The sequence below is a fragment of the Rutidosis leptorrhynchoides genome, chromosome 5 (assembly GCF_046630445.1).
Source record: "Rutidosis leptorrhynchoides isolate AG116_Rl617_1_P2 chromosome 5, CSIRO_AGI_Rlap_v1, whole genome shotgun sequence".
Taxonomy (NCBI): Eukaryota; Viridiplantae; Streptophyta; class Magnoliopsida; order Asterales; family Asteraceae; genus Rutidosis; species Rutidosis leptorrhynchoides.
The window spans coordinates 335,529,437-335,547,801 of record NC_092337.1 but is presented as its reverse complement, the minus strand read 5'-3'; the positions used below and the strand labels follow the sequence as shown (position 1 = coordinate 335,547,801).

At 29.3% G+C, this 18,365-nt stretch overlaps 1 protein-coding gene across 1 annotated transcript; it reads right to left on the bottom strand.

Annotated features, from left to right (window-relative positions):
* Positions 1-6,039: 6,039 nt before the first annotated feature.
* LOC139849577 (uncharacterized) lies at positions 6,040-6,501 on the bottom strand. The gene has a single exon (XM_071839215.1). The coding sequence runs from the start codon at positions 6,499-6,501 to the stop codon at positions 6,040-6,042; it is 462 nt and encodes a 153-aa protein (XP_071695316.1).
* Positions 6,502-18,365: the final 11,864 nt, after the last annotated feature.

The following is an 18,365-nucleotide window of genomic DNA, read 5'->3' as shown; positions in this document are numbered from 1 at the left end:
CTATTAATCCATTCCCGTGTCCGGTTAAATGAACGATTATTCGTACATATAAATACCCCGCCCATCATGTCCGATCGAGTATATATGGTAATTTATAGGGACGCTCAATTGTAAATCTTTATATTAACATTAACAAACTATCATTTAGTTAAACAAATATAAAGCCCATTAATAGCCCATAGTCTAATTTCCACAAGTGTCGTTCTTTTGTCCAAACCCCAATTATGGTACAAAGCCCAATTACCCAATTTTAGTAATTAGCCCAACATCATGATTACTTCGGATTAAATAAGCATAATAATAACTTAGCTACGAGACATTAAATTAAAAAGGTTGAACATAACTTACAATGATTAAAAATAGCATAGCGTTACACGGACAGAATTTCGACTTACACCCTTACAACATTTGCTAACATACCCTTATTATTAGGATTAAAATTAAAATTAAAATTAAAATATAAATTATATATATATTTACGTATATATTGAGAGAGAGATAGATATTGGATTGTGAAAAATGATCAGAATTCGGTTGGCTTTATAGGGAATTGAGTTCAGGGATACTTCGCGACTCGCGGCAATTTTTGCCTTCAAACTCCGCGAGTCGCGGAGTTTGAAAATACAGCTCACCAACTTTGGAGTCTTTCTTGCCGACGGATTTTTATTTTTTATATAATATATAAATAATTATAAGAATTATTTAAATATTATATTATATTTATGTGCATAGTTGACTTGTAATTTTTAGTCCGTTGCGTCGAGCGTTGAGAGTTGACTCTGGTCCCGGTTCCGGATTTTCGAACGTCCTTGCGTACAATTTAATATCTTGTACTTTGCGTTTTGAATCTTGTACTCTTGTAATTTCGAGATGTTTCTTATCAATAATTGGAACCTCTTTGATTGTATTTTGTACTTTTGAGCTTTTTGGTCGTTTGCGTCTTCAATTCGTCGAATCTGTCTTTTGTCTTCACCTTTTATTATTTAAACGAATATCACTTTTAAATAGAACAATTGCAACTAAAAGCTTGTCTTTCTTGAGGAATAATGCTATGAAATAAATGTTCGTTTTTAGCATTATCAATGAATATCTCTTAATATGATATATATATATACATTAAATGTCTTTACAACGATAATCGTTACATATATGTCTCGTTTAAAAATCATTAAGTTAGTAGTCTTGTTTTTACATATGTAGTTCATTGTTAATATACTTAATGATATGTTTACTTATCATAGTATCATGTTAACTATATATATATATCCATATATATGTCATCATATAGTTTTTACAAGTTTTAACGTTCGTGAATCACCGGTCAACTTGGGTGGTCAATTGTCTATATGAAACATATTTCAATTAATCAAGTCTTAACAAGTTTGATTGCTTAACATGTTGAAAACATTTAATCATGTAAACATCAATCTCAATTAATATATATAAACATGGAAAAGTTCAGGTCACTACACAACTCGTTAATGTGTTTGCATCATCTTAACCAAGGTTTCACCATCATAACACTTGTATAAGTCTAAGACATGTAGCACAACTCAATTAAGTGTTGTATGTAGTTTGATGAACCAAAGTTACATCAAAGTCTTAGATTTAACACATACATGAACTATAAAAGTAATATTGAACTACAAACTTGAAAGTAAACTAACTAATCAAGATCTTAAGTTGTAGAACATAGTTCTTAGTTAGATCTTGAAGATCCAATACCCAAAGGTCTAGATCTAAAGTTATTAAGTTAAATCTAACACAAGTGTATGAAGTTATAACTAAAAAGTTATACTTCCATGTTCTTGAACTTTTAAAGTTAACTTTAGTTCAAAAAAAATGAGATCAAAGTTAACTAGTAACACTTGACCAATAACAACATGATTCACAAATTTAAAGTGCAAGGAAATGAAGAAATAAACTAAATAAACAAGTAACTAGTTCATTGTTGTTCATACTTTAAAGATTCAAGCCAAAATCTTGATCTTTAAGAAAGTAAACTTTAAGTTTACAAACATGAGTTACAAGTATGATTTTACAACATATAAACTTACAATCTTTTAAAACAATAAATGTAGAACATAAACTAGAGAGTTTAGTTCTTGTATGTTCTTGTAAATACAAGATAATATGAAGAATCTAACTAGAAAGTTTGATTCTTGTACTAGTAGTAAACAACTAACAAAGGCATGTAACAAAACAACAATGAACAAGTAATTAAACAACAACATAAAACAAGTGATGATGATGATTATGTGTGTGTGTGTTTCGGTTTTTGCAAGGAAAAAGAGAAGAAAAATGCTCAAGATACTTACAAGTAGAGAGCAAAAATGAGAGAAGAAGTTTGAGAGAAAAAATGCAAGTATGTGTTTGTGAGAAAGTGAAGAGTTACTAGTGCATAAGTTAACAAAATTTGAAACAAAAACACTCCCCAAGGAGCCCAAAAGCCGACGGTTTCAATGGGGGAGGGAGGAAAAAGTTTGTCCACAAGTCTCATGCATGTAAAGGCTTAAAAGGTGGTTATATGAGGTGTTTGCATGAGAAGTAACATGTAACCATACTAGTAACAAGATTCCATTCACCAACTAATTAGTTTAAGCCCTTAATGGACTACTTACATGAAAGTATGGACTAACTAATCCATTAAAGAAGTAGGGTGGGCTTCTAAGCCCATCAACATTAATAAAAGCCCAAGTTCCATTAATTAACAAATTAATCCAATAAGAGTCCAAGTAATTAACTAGTATCCATAGTTAATTAAAAATGATTAATAAAACTTAATCATGAATGTAAATAATACTCGAAAATATTATTCGTGCAATGTTCGCGTGTCACAAAGACGTTTCGGGCATTCAAAGTTAATTGCGGTAACAAGTAAATGTATATAAACAATACATTGAGTAAATCACAAGTATTAATAATAAAAGTATACGTTGGAAAATCCAGGGTCGTTACATACAATGTGGTGTTACTTAACAAAACGGTTTTATTATTACAAAATCACAACATCAGAGTTCCAAAGGTTGTCAAACATATTCACTAGACAGCCCATCTTCACCTATAAATCAGCATGCAATAATCAAAAACCTGCAGGGAAGATGTGGGAATAAACTCACCAATTGGCTAAACCAATTTCTTTCATTTTTTACATATGGTAGTTTAGTGTGTTAGCTAATTCCTCCAAGTGAAATCAAAAGCTTATAAAATTTTATGATTTAGTTATGAATATTTTGCTCTGTCTGCGCGTGCTGAAAATATTGTTGTGAAGTTTGGCTATCACTTTTGTTCTAAAAATAATTAAATAGTATATTTAGACTTTTTAGAAAGGTAATTGGAGAATCTACAGGTTTGGAGATTTTTAGAAATTCTTGATTTGTATTTTGAGATATATGACTGAATGTTTGAGGGTGGTCACGTTGTGTTTTTATGAAAAAGCTGTAAAGTTGAAAACATGTATATTTGAGGTCAAAACTTTGATTCTTGGCTACTGATTGAGAGTTTGACTCTATGTTGAATTTGATTCTAAAATATTGACTTTTATACAAGTATTGACCTTAATTGACTGTTGTTGACTTTGGTTGACTTTTGCATACATCTCGAGCATAGGACTTATGGTTGCACTATGACTTGACTTAGCTTTGATTAGACATCTGTTTGACTAACTTGCATCTTTATGTTGACTTCGTGGTCTGCTGTGGTATCATTAACTATCACATTTGTTGAGACTTTTGATGTACATTCAAGGTGAGTAGTAGTCCCGCTTTTAACTTTATAATTTAGGATGAGAATACATGCGCATTTTATTTTACGTAATAGACACAAGTACATACTTAATTCTATACCGAGTTTGATACTAAATTCCTTAGCTTTGGTAACTGTTAACTGCGGATTTTTGAACTAGTAGGCGTGAATGCGTATATATGGATCTATAGGGTTTGACAAATCCTATCAGGGTTGGTCGCACCAACATTTAACGGGCATATGATTCTTCTAGTGGTACACTTGTATCAGTGTATTTCAATAGTGTATTTCAATACAAAGGGTAACTTATTGTTGACGTTAAGTTTGGTTATCAGGTGCTCAATTTTGCAGAATCTTATATATTGTTTTTGAAGATGAAAATCTTGTGGTCTACTTTATTTATTATTCGCAATATTTAAACCTATAACTCACTAACATTCGTGTTAACTTTTTAACATATTTTATTATCAGGTCCTTCATTTGGTACCTCTAGTATTTGTCCAAGATGTTGCATTAGAGTTTTAGCTGGCATTGTTTCAAACATTATTGCATTCAGTATTGACTACATTTTGTTAAGACAATTGGTTGACTTTACCTTTTGGTCATCTTACTAGTTATAGAAGTTTCTATTTTTGAAAACTTACTATTTTGAAATTTTTTTTGGAAAACTTATTATCTTCAGTAACCTGCTATTTTTAGCAACTGTGTTTTTTTTGAAACCTGATATTTATGGAAACTTGTTACTTTTGGAAAACTTTTGAATAATGAATCCAACGTTTATTTTAAACTTTTCATATAGACGGCATAACCTCATTGTAAGTGACTGTATGTCTAGTGAATGAGATGGGTTGTCTTGTTGAAGTTTTAACTTTGGTGATCTTTTTGGTTGGGGGGTTTTGATTAAGGGTTGATAGGAGTGTTTTTACAAAGCACTTTCAGACTAGTACTTTTAACTTTCCAAAAAAAAAATTACTTTTGAAAAAAGCATTCTAAAATTATAAAATTTCATTTACAAATCAATAAAAATCACTGTTTATAACACTTTCGTGCATATTAATTAAACACATGCTCATGGAGTCCTTGGGGAGTTGCGGCTGAACTATGACAAGTCAAATAGCACTTTAAATGTTTGGCATTTGCTATATTCCACCGACACTTCGAATTTTACAACTAATGCCACCTATCATGTTAAAAAATTTATGTCGTTGAAAAATAAAATTATATTAAACTCAAACTCATACATTATATATAATATAAATATTATGAATATTTAACAATATCACTCTGGTACTCAAACTCACAACTTCTTTGTTAAAAACTCCTTTGATATTGTTCGATAGTATAATAATAGTACTTAGGTGTTGTTGAATAAATATTAATTTTGGTTTTCTACTAAAAAATTTTTGTTGAAAAATTTATTAACGTAATTGAATGATTAAAATTAATAAAGCATAAGTTCTTGAGTGTATTGATTTTTTTTTAATTATTATTTTTATGAATGTAAATAGATTAAGAGTGATCCGTACGGTAATAAAATTTATTTATACATCACTAAATTTGTTTTAAACAGTTATATTATACAACTTAAAAAGTATGTTTGGTAAACTATAAATAAATTTGGATAGAAGAAATTTGGACAAATAGAAAAGGTATACTATAAAATTAGATTATAGAATTAATTTAATATATATGTATTATTACCATTTATTAACTGTTAAGTGCTTTATATTTATTAATATTAATAATTAATAGTTATAGTTATGATTATACTTATATATTTATATTTATATTTATATTTATATTTATTATTATTATTATTATTATTATTATTATTATTATTATTATTATTATTATTATATATTAATATATTAATATTAATTCAAGAATCTTGAATCATGGAACTAGATACCAGCTAAAAAGTAACATGGGTTCGCCTCTTTTTCTCCTTCCTTCATGCTAAATTCTATCTGTATAATTTTATTTTACTATTATACATTTAATTAATAATTAATCATGATCAAGTTAAAAAAAGAAGGTCAAGAAACAAAAGACAAACTGTTCCTCTGATGAAATATCTTTCAACAATAACTTGTGAACTGTTTTTACAATTAACATATTCTATAGATTCAAACAAGACATAATGCTTTTAATTCTTACATGTAAATGTAAATAAAAACAAATTAATAAAAAAATAACTTCAACGCAACAAATTTCAGAAATCAACTATTACATGAATTCATATTTTCACATTATCAAATATATATATTACCCTTGGAATTGAATAATAAGCTATGCTCAAATGGCAGATGACTTTAATGAATTGGAACGGATAGTTTGAGGAAGTCCGGGTTGATCCGACTTGACAAGCTTCCGGATCTCGGATCTGAACTTATAAATAATGTGTCTCCAACTACCTTTATTCTGAGAACCAAGAACACAAGTTTCTTCATGGTTCATTTCAAGATCTTGTGCAAAAACTGGTTTCCTAGAAAGGATCCAAGCCCAGCCTTGGTCCCACCAGCTTTTAACTGACGTGGATGCTGACTCACCCATTGAAGACACAGATTTGGAACTGCGTAGCGCCCATGCAGTCGTGCTGGAGATTGTCGGCCGTTGGATCGGAAATGAATCAGATGATAAAGTGAATGAATTTCTACGTCGCATTCCTGCCGTCTCGGGCGGCGATGGACCTTGTTGTGTGGTGTGAGAAATTGGGAGAGAATTGTTTTTGTTGAAGGTTTGGAATATGGATGTCATGCTTATTCTTCTTTCTTTCTTTTTATTTTTATTTTTATTTTTCCTTTCTCAGAGAGGTGTAGATGATTGGAATTATTGAAAGGTGATAATGGAGTTGGAACTAGATGTGAATTAAGGTGAAGGGGCATTGAAGTAGAGGAAGGTTGTGGGATCCATATATATCACATTCACTTACCAAACATTATTATTATCATTTCATTATCATATTCATATATCATATATATATATATATATATATATATATATATATATATATATATATATATATATATATATATATATATTATATATTATATATTATATATTATATATTATAATTTATTTATAATTATATATTACTGTATATATAGTTAAATACATAAATACAGAATATACAATCATAGATACAGAATAATGGTGCACACATTAGTATTTAAGGTTGTTTTGGTCCCTTTTCTGACCTTCGGGCTTTTTTCTAGTTAGATGGGCTAGCTTTTTCTGACACCCGAGCTCGTCGAAGCAACCTTTAATGGTGGCGGTTGGTCATGCACCGCTCTGTGGTGGTGGACCTGACGATGGTACACCCCCTTGGATCTTGTCACGTCTACTTGTTGGCGGCGTTGGTGATTTACCACCCAATGGTGATGGCCTCCGGTGGCGGCTGGCTGTTGGTTGCCAACGTTGGTGGTTTGTTATCCCGTTGGTGGTGACCATCGATGGTGGATGGCTGTTGGTTTGCTCCTGTGATTCAGGATTGATCGACGCCCGAGGAACACTCGATCTAATGAATGAGTTACAAGGTGCGAGAACCACTTAAATGGAGGAATTGATTGTATTTCGTCCTTTGTTCCCCATAGCAACTGGGGATCAAAAAGCACCAAATTTGATGACTTATTAAGGGTGGGTTTTTTTATCCTTCCAGTTTCGAGTGTATTCTTGGATAGTTATAGCGGCCCATAGGCGCGAGATGTAGTGAGGGTTTTGACTTCCGTTGACTGATCAGGTGGTTCACCATCCCGTTGACGGTCGATGAAAGGACCGTTCTTATACATTATAAACGATTCGCAATAGTTGATTTCATCGCGAGGTACTTGACCTCTATATGATACATTTTACAAACATTGCATTCGTTTTTAAAAGACAAACTTTCTTTAAAGTTAACAGGCATACATACCATTTCCTAATATATCAAACTATCAATGACTTCTTATCAATCTTGATGAACTTAATGACTCGAATGTAACGTCTTTTGAAATATGCCATGAAGGACTCCAAGTAATATCTTTAGAATGAGCAAATGCACAGCGGAAGATTTCTTTCAAACCTGAGAATAAACATGCTTTCAAGTGTCAACCAAAAGGTTCGTGAGTTCATTAGTTTATCATAAACATTCATTTCCATCATTTTAATAGACCACAAGATTTCAGATATTTAATTGTACACGTAACCCGAGTACAAAATAACACGCGTAACCCGCGAATTAAAAATCATTCATATGGTGAACGCTTGATAACCGACTTAACTTTAATGCATAGAATATCCCCAAACAGAACCTCTTGTCTGTATAATAATAATAATCTCGAAGTACTAAAGCATCCGTACCCCGGATGGGACTTGTCGAGGTCCATAGATTTATCTTTAGGATTCGCATCAATTAGGGGCCATACCTGTTTCCTAATTATTAGGTTACCAAGCTAAAAAGGGGTGATATTCAATATTCATAATCCAGCCATAGAATGTAGTTTTTGATCACTTGTGTCTATTTCGTAAAACATTAATAAAATCAGCGCATGTATTCTCAGTCCCAAAAATATATATAAAAAGGGAGTAATGAAACTCACTATACGATATTTTGTAGTAAAAATATTCATACGACGATACTGAACAATGCAGGGTAGGTCTCGGATTCACGAACCTATATCAAGTATATATATTAACACATATAATGGTAATCGAACAAATTTATATATATTATTATTAACTGTTATTTTAGTAAATTATATGTTTCATTAATAATTTCATTAACTATATTTATCTTATATATACTTTAGATAAATAATTAGTATTTACTGTAAAAACATTAATATAGTTATGTTATATAGTTATCTTATATGTATTATATAAATTTTTATATAACTCATATTTATTTGGTAAAATAATAATAGAAAGTAATATCTTTATATAATAATAGTAATCAAAATAAAAATAAAATAATAATGATATTATTAATAATAATAATAATGATTTTAATCATAATGATACTACTAATAATATTCTTAATGATATTACTAATACTAATGTTAATAATATTAATAATAATCTTAAAATCATGTTAATACTAATAATAATAATAATAACTATAATAATAATAATAATAATAATAATACTTATAATACTTATACAAATGATACTAATGTTAACTATATTAATGATAATAATAAAAATCATGATATCAATAATAATAATAATAAACATAACAACAACAACAACAACAATAATAATAATAATAATAATAATAATAATAATAATAATAATAATAATAATAATAATAATAATAATAATAATAATAATAATAATAATAATAATAATAATAATAATAATAATAATAATAATAAATAGAAATAAAAATACTACCTTAAAGGATAAGCTCCAAAAAAAAAATGGCACAGACTGGGCTCGATGAAAATGTCCCGTTCATATTGATTATAAACGTTCCATATTAATTGATTTCGTTGCGAGGTTTTGACCTCTATATGAGACGTTTTTCAAAGACTGCATTCGTTTTTAAAATAAACCATAAACTTTATTTTATCGACAAGGTTAAAAGGACATCACCTAGATTATCCAGAAATGATAATCTAAAAAATATCACGCTTACACACTACCAATACATATTGGTTTACAATATTAATATGTTACAACAAAGTAAATCTCGAATGCAGTTTTAAACAATATTATACAAGCATGCTGACACCAAATCTTGTCCTTATTTTAGCATACAACAGCGAAAGCTCTTAATAATCACCTGAGAATAAACATGCTTTAAACGTCAACAAAAATGTTGGTGAGTTATAGGTTTAACCTATATATTTATCAAATCGTAATAATAGACCACAAGATTTCATATTTCAATATACATCCCATACATAGAGATAAAAATCATTCATATGGTGAACACCTGGTAACCGACATTAACAAGATGCATATAAGAATATCCCCATCATTTCGAGACATCCATCAGACATGATATAAAAACTCGAAGTACTAAAGCATCCGCTACAACGGATGGGGTTTGTTGGGCCCAATAGATCTATCTTTAGGATTCGCGTCAATTAGTAGACTGGTTTACTAATTCTTAGGTTACCAAGTAAAAAGGGGCATATTCTGCTTCGATCGTTCAACCATAGAAAGTAGTTTCATGTACTTGTGTCTATTTTGTAAAACATTTAAAAAGCTGCATGTATTCTCATCCCAAAAATATTAGATTTTAAAAGTGGGACTATAACTCACTTTCATAGATTTTTACTTCGTCGGAAAGTAAGACTTGGCCACTGGTCGATTCACGAACTTATAACAAATATGTACATATATATCAAAGTATGTTCAAAATATATTTACAACATTTTTAATATATTTTACTGTTTTAAGTTTATTAAGTCAGTTGTCCTCGTTAGTAACCTACAACTAGTTGTCCACAGTTAGATGTACAGAAATAAATCGATATATATTATCTTGAATCAATCCACGACCTTGTGTATACAAGCCTCAGGCTAGATCACAACTCAAAGTATATATAATATTTTGGAATCAACCTCAACCCTGTATAGCTAACTCCAACATTACTGCATATAGAGTGTCTATGGTTGTTCCGAAATATATATATATATATATATGGGTCGATATGATATGTCAAAACATTGTATTCGTGTCTATGGTATCCCAAGATTACATAATATATTAGAATACATGTATAATACAATATGAGTTAGCTAGGATATGATTAATATAGATTTGTTACCAATTTTCACGTAGCTACAACAAGAAAAATTATCCAATCTTGTTTTACCCATAACTTCTTCGTTTTAAATCCGTTTTGAGTGATTCAAGTTGCCATGGTTTCATATTGAATTTAAGTTTATGAATCTAAATAGAAAAATTATGAGTTTATAGTCGGAAATACAGGTTACAAGTCGTTTTTGTAAAGGTAGTCATTTCAGTCGAAAGAACGACGTCTAGATGACCATTTTGGAAAACATACCTCCACTTTGAGTTTAACCATGATTTTTGGATATAGTTTCATGTTCATAATAAAAATAATTTTCTCAGAAGAACAACTTTTAAATCAAAGTTTATCATAGTTTTTAATTAACTAACCCAAAACAGCCCGCGGTGTTACTACGACGGCGTATATCCGGTTTTACGGTGTTTTTCGTGTTTTCAGGTTTTAAATCATTAAGTTAGCATATCATATAGATATATAACATATGTTTAGTTGATTTTAAAATTCATGTTAGAAGGATTAACTTTTGTTTGCGAACAAGTTTAGAATTAACTAAACTATGTTCTAGTGATTACAAGTTTAAACCTCCGAATAAGGTAGTTTTATATATATGAATCGAATGATGTTAAGAACATCATTTCTACCTCAGGTTTTGTGGATAAACCTATTGGAAATGAGAAAAATAGATCTAGCTTCAAAGGATCCTTAGATGGCTTTAAAGTTCTTGAAGCAGAATCATGACACGAAAACAAGTTCAAGTAAGATTTCCACTCGAAATAAGATTGTTATAGTTATAGAAATTGAATCAAAGTTTGAATATGAGTATTACCTTGTATTAGAAAGTTATCTTACTATAAATAATAAAGATTTCTTGAGGTTGGATGATTACTCAAAGTGGATTTGCAAGATTGGAAGTAAGCTAGCAAACTTGGAAGTGTTGTTGGTGTGTTCTTGAGTAGTTGTTTTATAACTTGGTTTATGTATGGATTTATGAACTAGATTGAGCTAGATTTTGATGAAGATGATGAAGAAAACTTAGAACAAAGGAAGAACACTTGAGAGAGAGTAATTTGATGCATGAAAATTGAAATCAAAATGTGTTTGTGGTGTTGATCATTCACGTGAATATGGGTGGCAATATAGTCTCTATTAGTTTGTTGTTTTGTTAGATATTTCTTGCTAGATGTTAAATAATGGCTCCCACATGTGTTAGGTGACTCACAAGGGCTGCTAAGAGCTAATCATTAGAGTGTATATACCAATAGTAAATACATTTAGAAGCTGGGTATTGTACGAGTACGAATACGGGTGCATACGAGTAGAATTGTTGATGAAAATGAATGAGGATGTAATTGTAAGCATTTTTGTTAAGTAGAAGTACTTTGATAAGTGTCTTGAAGTCTTTCAAAAGTGCATGAATACATATTAAAACACTACATGTATATACATTTTAACTGAGTCATTAAGTCATCGTTAGTCGTTACATGTAAGTGTTGTTTTGAAACCTTTAAGTTAACGATCTTGTTAAATGTTGTTAACCCATTGTTTATTATATCAAATGAGATGTTAAATTATTATATTATCATGATAATATGATGTATTAATATATATTAATATGATATATATATACAATTAAATGTCGTTACAACTATAATCGTTACATATATGACTCGTTTCGAAACCCTTAAGTTAGTAGTCTTGTTTTTACATATGTAGTTCATTGTTAATATACTTAATGATATGTTTACTTATCAATTATCATATTTAAACATAGTGTAACAATATCATAATATGATTCATATGTATTTAGTAAGACGTTGTTATAACGATAATCGTTATATGTATCGTTTCGAGTTTCTTAAATTAATAGTCTCATTTTTTATGTATATAACTCATTGTTAAAATACTTAATTAGGTACATACTTATCATAATATCATGTTAACTATATATATATATATATATATATATATATATATATATATATATATATATATATTATATATATATATATATATATATATATATATATATATATATATCCATATATATATCATTATGTAGTTTTTACGAATTTGTAACGTTCGTGAATCGCCGGTCAATTTGGGTTGTCAATTGTCTATATGAAACCTATTTCAATTAATCACGTCTTAACCAGTTTGATTGCTTAACATATTGGAAACACTTAATCATGTGAATAACAATTTCATTTAATATATATAAACATGGAAAAGTTCAGGTCACTACACTCGAACCCACGACCTCTCGTTCACCCGAACCACACACAAACCGTTTCCCTAACATTGTTTTTCTGCTATTATTTCTAATCTAATTCAATATAACATGTTTCTATTATTCTGCAACTTCTTCTTCATTTTATTGAACACAGACACCATCAACATAACAAATAAATCACAGGTTAAATTCAGAATCCTAGTTTGAAACAGAAAATAATTGAAAGTGGTCGGATTAAATTTCGTAACAGAAAAATTAAAAAGAAAAGTTTACAGCAGTCGCTGAAAGAACAAAAAAAAAAATATGAAGAACACCAAATCGATTTTTAATATAAAAGATGTTTTGAGACTCCAAAACCTTCATGAAATATGTAGTAAAATGTTCATAGAAACTTTTGAGATTATTAATTATAACAGAAACTTCACGTAAATCTTCAATTTGATTTTAGAACCACGTTTGACTTTTTAATTCAAAAACTTTGACTCTTAAATTCAAGCTCGATACTAAAAATTAAGATTTGAAATCTTCCAAAAAGTTTAAACGTAGGATTTAAAACGTAACTGCATTGTTACATTTTTTAAAATCGATTTGATTTTGAGATTTGGCTAAAAGATGGAAGAACAGAGCAGTTCTTTTGTTTTTCATATAACTTCTTTAAATTTAAACAGAATTAAGAGCTGTGAAGGGTTTTTAATTGACAAAGCAGATGTATAGTGAGTACTTAAACACTATGAGGGTGTACTCGTTTGATTATATAATCAAATTGGGTCGACAGGAAGATTTTTCTTCAGACAGAAATAAATAAATAAAAAAATTAAAAGTGAAATAGATGGCTAACGGTTTTTAGATTCATTCATGTGATAATACACTGATTTGTACTAATTGTTGGAAAGAAAATAAATCAGCAATAGCTTGAAAACGATATGAAGTTGAATACAGCTTTCCTGTGTTTGTATACGGTGTGTATATATATATATATATATATATCTGACAGTATTTAAGCATATATATATATGTATCTGTATAAATATTTGTATATAAATATATTTTTATATATCTGTATCAGTTATTTATATATCTGTTATATATATATATTAAATTCTGTAATATCAATTAATAATATAATTCTATTTACTAAATTTGTTTTTAATAAGAATTCTAACAATAATAACAATAGAATTAATAATAATAATAATAATAATAATAATAATAATAATAATAATAATAATAATAATAATAATAATAATAATAATAATAATAATAATAATAACTTTATCAAAATTATACTAATATTAATAAGAATAAAAGTAATTATAAAAATGAAAATAATATTATTAATGATAACTATATTAAATTGTATTATAAAGTTGCTAACTAAAATAATAATGATAATGATAATAATAATATTAATGATACTTATAATAATACTAATTACAATAATATTTGTAATAATAGTATTACAATTTATATTTATATTCATTATAATATTAATAATACCAATATAGATGTTAATAATAAAAGTAATGATAATATTACTATAACAATTATAGTTTAACTTATAATTAAATTCATTATATTAGATATTAACATTACATGTTATTATTTATATGATGTATATAATAATAATAACAATAATAATAATTCTTAATGACAAAACTTAATAATAATAATTCTTAATTCAATTGATAAATTTTATTATTTCTAATTACCATAATTATTTATATTTATGTATGTATATATCTATACATATTTATTTACAAATAATTGTTCATGAATCGTCGAAAATAGTCAAAGGGTAAATTCATATAAACAGTTCCAAAATTTTGAGACTCAGCTTTACAGACTTTGCTTATCGTGTCGAAATCATAGAAGATTTAAGTTTAAATTTGATCGGAAATTTTCGGGTCGTCACAGGACCTACCCGTTAAAGAAATTTCGTCCCAAAATTTGATTGGGATGGTCATGGTTAATAATAAATATGTTTTCATGACGCATACGAGCTGGAAATTAGAGTTTTATCATCATCGAATAAAATAGACAAAATAATTTGATATTGTGAAGAGTACTAGTGAAGCTATTACAAAAGAGTGAAATGAGTAAATGATGATTTGATTTAACCGGTGACGTAGTCACGGTTGATTTTTGAAATTTAAGGAATTTAGAGAAAATCCTCGTAATAAGATTTGATTCTCCGATAATTAAGGAAATTAGGATCTTCTTTGATTAAATGCAATAATCTGTTTTGATTTGCTCTATCGGATATTTTACTATAAATGAGCTTCTTCCGTCCCATTATTTCCACAACTCTCATCTTTTATACTTCAATTCATATTTTCGAAACATTTTTCAAATTATCAGAAGTCACTGGAAAAGATAAAATTATCAAGAAAATATATTCTTGATTTTGTTTAGAGATTCAGTAGAATGTAAGAGTCGTGTAACATGGCACATGATGACGTTATGGTCTGTGAGTCATTATGTTCCATTAGAAACTCAGCATGACTTACTGTAATATAATCACGTTGATCAAGTGTCATTATATTATACTAACTCATGCGTCAATTCCCAACACTACATCAAAAACATTCATAATTTAAACTTGAGTTTTTTAGAAATTTAGAAACTAAAACAGTCTCTTTTATGATGTAATACAGATAATGCGGAGAGGTAATTAGTATTGGATCAGAATAGTTATGAAAATATCTTCAGAAATATCGAGGATATTTATAATGAAAGATACGATGATATCTTAGAGTTTCTAATATTGATGGATGATGATGAAGATTTCTCCGTAAAGGTTTAGAGTCAGGAGTAAGGTATTCGTTAATGACTTCAGCAGATACTGAATCATTTGGATTCTTTGAAGGCAGATTTCGTCTTTGTGATTTGTCCACAGCCTCCTTCATGGTTTGCTCAATCGTTTTTCAGTACCAAACCTTCTCTTTTTCTAGCTTTGCCAACACACTATTCTTTATCATCAAACTTTTGACTGTTACAGTTATCTACGGTCTCTGCTGCTTCATTCAGCTTTTCCAAAAATTCAAGAACTGATTCGTAGACTAGAGTGCTTTTCAGAATTTCAGAATTGAAGATCATAATTCTAAGAGATAGATGTTATATTTGTACATATAACTGTCGATGTAGAAATGCTGCGATATTCAAAATACTGATTGCTAATTCTCGGTAATTGGTATGGCAATTCTCGTTACAAGATGCGGATGAGTATATGAATAGGTTTTAACGAACAAATATAATGGTTCTTCGAAGAGACATAAGCCAATGAGTAATGAAGTTGCTGGTAAGTTTACTGCTAAAGTGGTGGAATTTAAACGGTTCTCCGGTAATGATAACGAAAGGCAAACTTATATATCAGAGTTATAGTAGAGTTTATTCGAATGAAAAGTCAAAATTGATTTGCTGAAGCCGTGACAAAAGTGGCTAATTTGGAAGGAATTTCAAAGTTATTTTTGGTAATAACAACGCCAAAGGAGCTAGCACAGATACGTGTTAAACGTTTACTCAGGTTTCGAGTGTCTTCAGGTGCATAACTATATGCGTCAATCTTTTCTTCCGTAGATGAAGTGCGGTTGGTTCATCCTCTCGATTGAGGTGTTTTCAAGAATCATGAAAGGTTTGAACGCAGATTGGAATTGTCACGATACAAATGAGGTTTAAGATAAATTCAAGTGGCAAACTTGAAGAAATGTTTAGTTTCATATGTTATAATCAATATTTTAATTCATTTTAATTGTCCAATATTGGTAGTCCACAGTTAGCAGTTCAATAATTCATATATAGTTTAATATATTATATTCAAATTAATTAATACGTATCGTGACCCATTGTATACATGTCTCAGACTCGATCACAACTCAAAGTATATATATTATTTTGGAATCAACCTCAACCCTGTATAGCTAACTCGATCATTACCGCATATAGAGTGTCTATGGTTATTCCAAATAATATATATAGATGCGTCGATATGATATGTCAAAACCTTGTATACATGTCCCGATATTTAAAGTGCGTAAAATAAATAATAGAAATTAAATGACAATAAATAAAATTGTGAGAATTAAATTGCGATAAAATAAATTGCGATAATTAAAATGTAATAAGGAATTAACAGTTAGTTAGGAACAGTTAGCTAGGAATAGTTAGCGTGGATTCTTAACAAAATTTCTTATAATTAATTTGTTTGTTTCTAACAAATTTTATTTTGTCCAATGTTTTCTTCATTATGCCACTTGTTGAATTCTGATAGGTCAAAATTCAAATATGAAATTGAATGAAAATGGTTATTCTGCGGTGAAAGGATACGTATATCGGTGGTTGTAAGTAGGATAGTAAATGACTGTTGAATCAGCTTCGAAGAATGTACAGTATAACTTATTAATGTGAAATCTAAATATTCCTCGGGTGTTACCTACCCGTTAAAATATTTTCACCATAATCCGTTTGTACAAAAGAATTTTTAATTACAATCTTTATGAAAACATATATACATATATATTTCCTTCAGATGTAATCATGGATTTAATGAGTTAACATGGTATTAATCTCATTTGATTTACGTTAGAAGAAGAATATATAATCTCTAAAACATTAGAGATTACATAGTCGCCATGTCGAATGAAGATATACAGATAGAACGATACGTAGAACTATGATTATGCTCGTGGTAAAGAATGATATGTTGAGACATGGATTGTTGATGGTACTGGTGCTGTTACTGATGGTACTGTTGGCGTCGGTGGTGTTGTTGAATCTGGTACGTTTTGCACCATATTTTCTAAGGCTACAATTCGGGCTCGAAGCTCGTTGACTTATTACTCCGGAATGATTGTCGGTAGGAATGAGCGATTGAATAAGGTTTAGGATGGTGGATAGAATATAATCGTGTCGAGCTACTATGTAAATGAGGTTGAGAATAATGTTTCGGATAGGTTCGCCGGTAAATGCTTTAGGTCCTTCACCAAAAGGGGAATGTTTGGTTGGTGGAAAGAATTGCCTTATTCTCGTCTCCATTGATTAAGTTGACTACGAACCCATCCCAATTCATCCAGTATTGGTGATGACTGATTTGTTGATCCATTCTGGTCACACTGCTTTCGGAGCTCGAGTGAAAATCCATATTGGAATGATTGTCGGAATCTAAGGAATTTGAACTAGTTGCGAGTTCCATTTTGTACTGTTAGATAAAGGGTTTTTGATATGAAACGATTTTTGGATATCGGATGATATTCTAATTACATAGAATACCTGTATATAGTACAAAAGATCCCGTAGATTACGGAGGAATTTACGGAATATGTCAGGCAAAGTTTACAGTAACAGATACGCTAAGATATGAATTAGCAGATACACTAAGATATGAATTTTTGTCTATACACTAATCATGCAATTAATGCATTAAGATGTGTCTAGACTAAGAATGATAAGTAGGTAATTTCCTACGGATAATAATTAGATGATTCCCGATTAGAAATGATAAGCAAAACTTTTGACATGCAAACACGGTCGAAGTCCAGACCCACTAATGCATCTAAACAACTATCAGTTAGACACACTAATGCAAGACCTGGTTCGCTAAGACCACCGCTCTAATACCAACTGAAAGGACCCGTTCATATACATTATAAACGATTC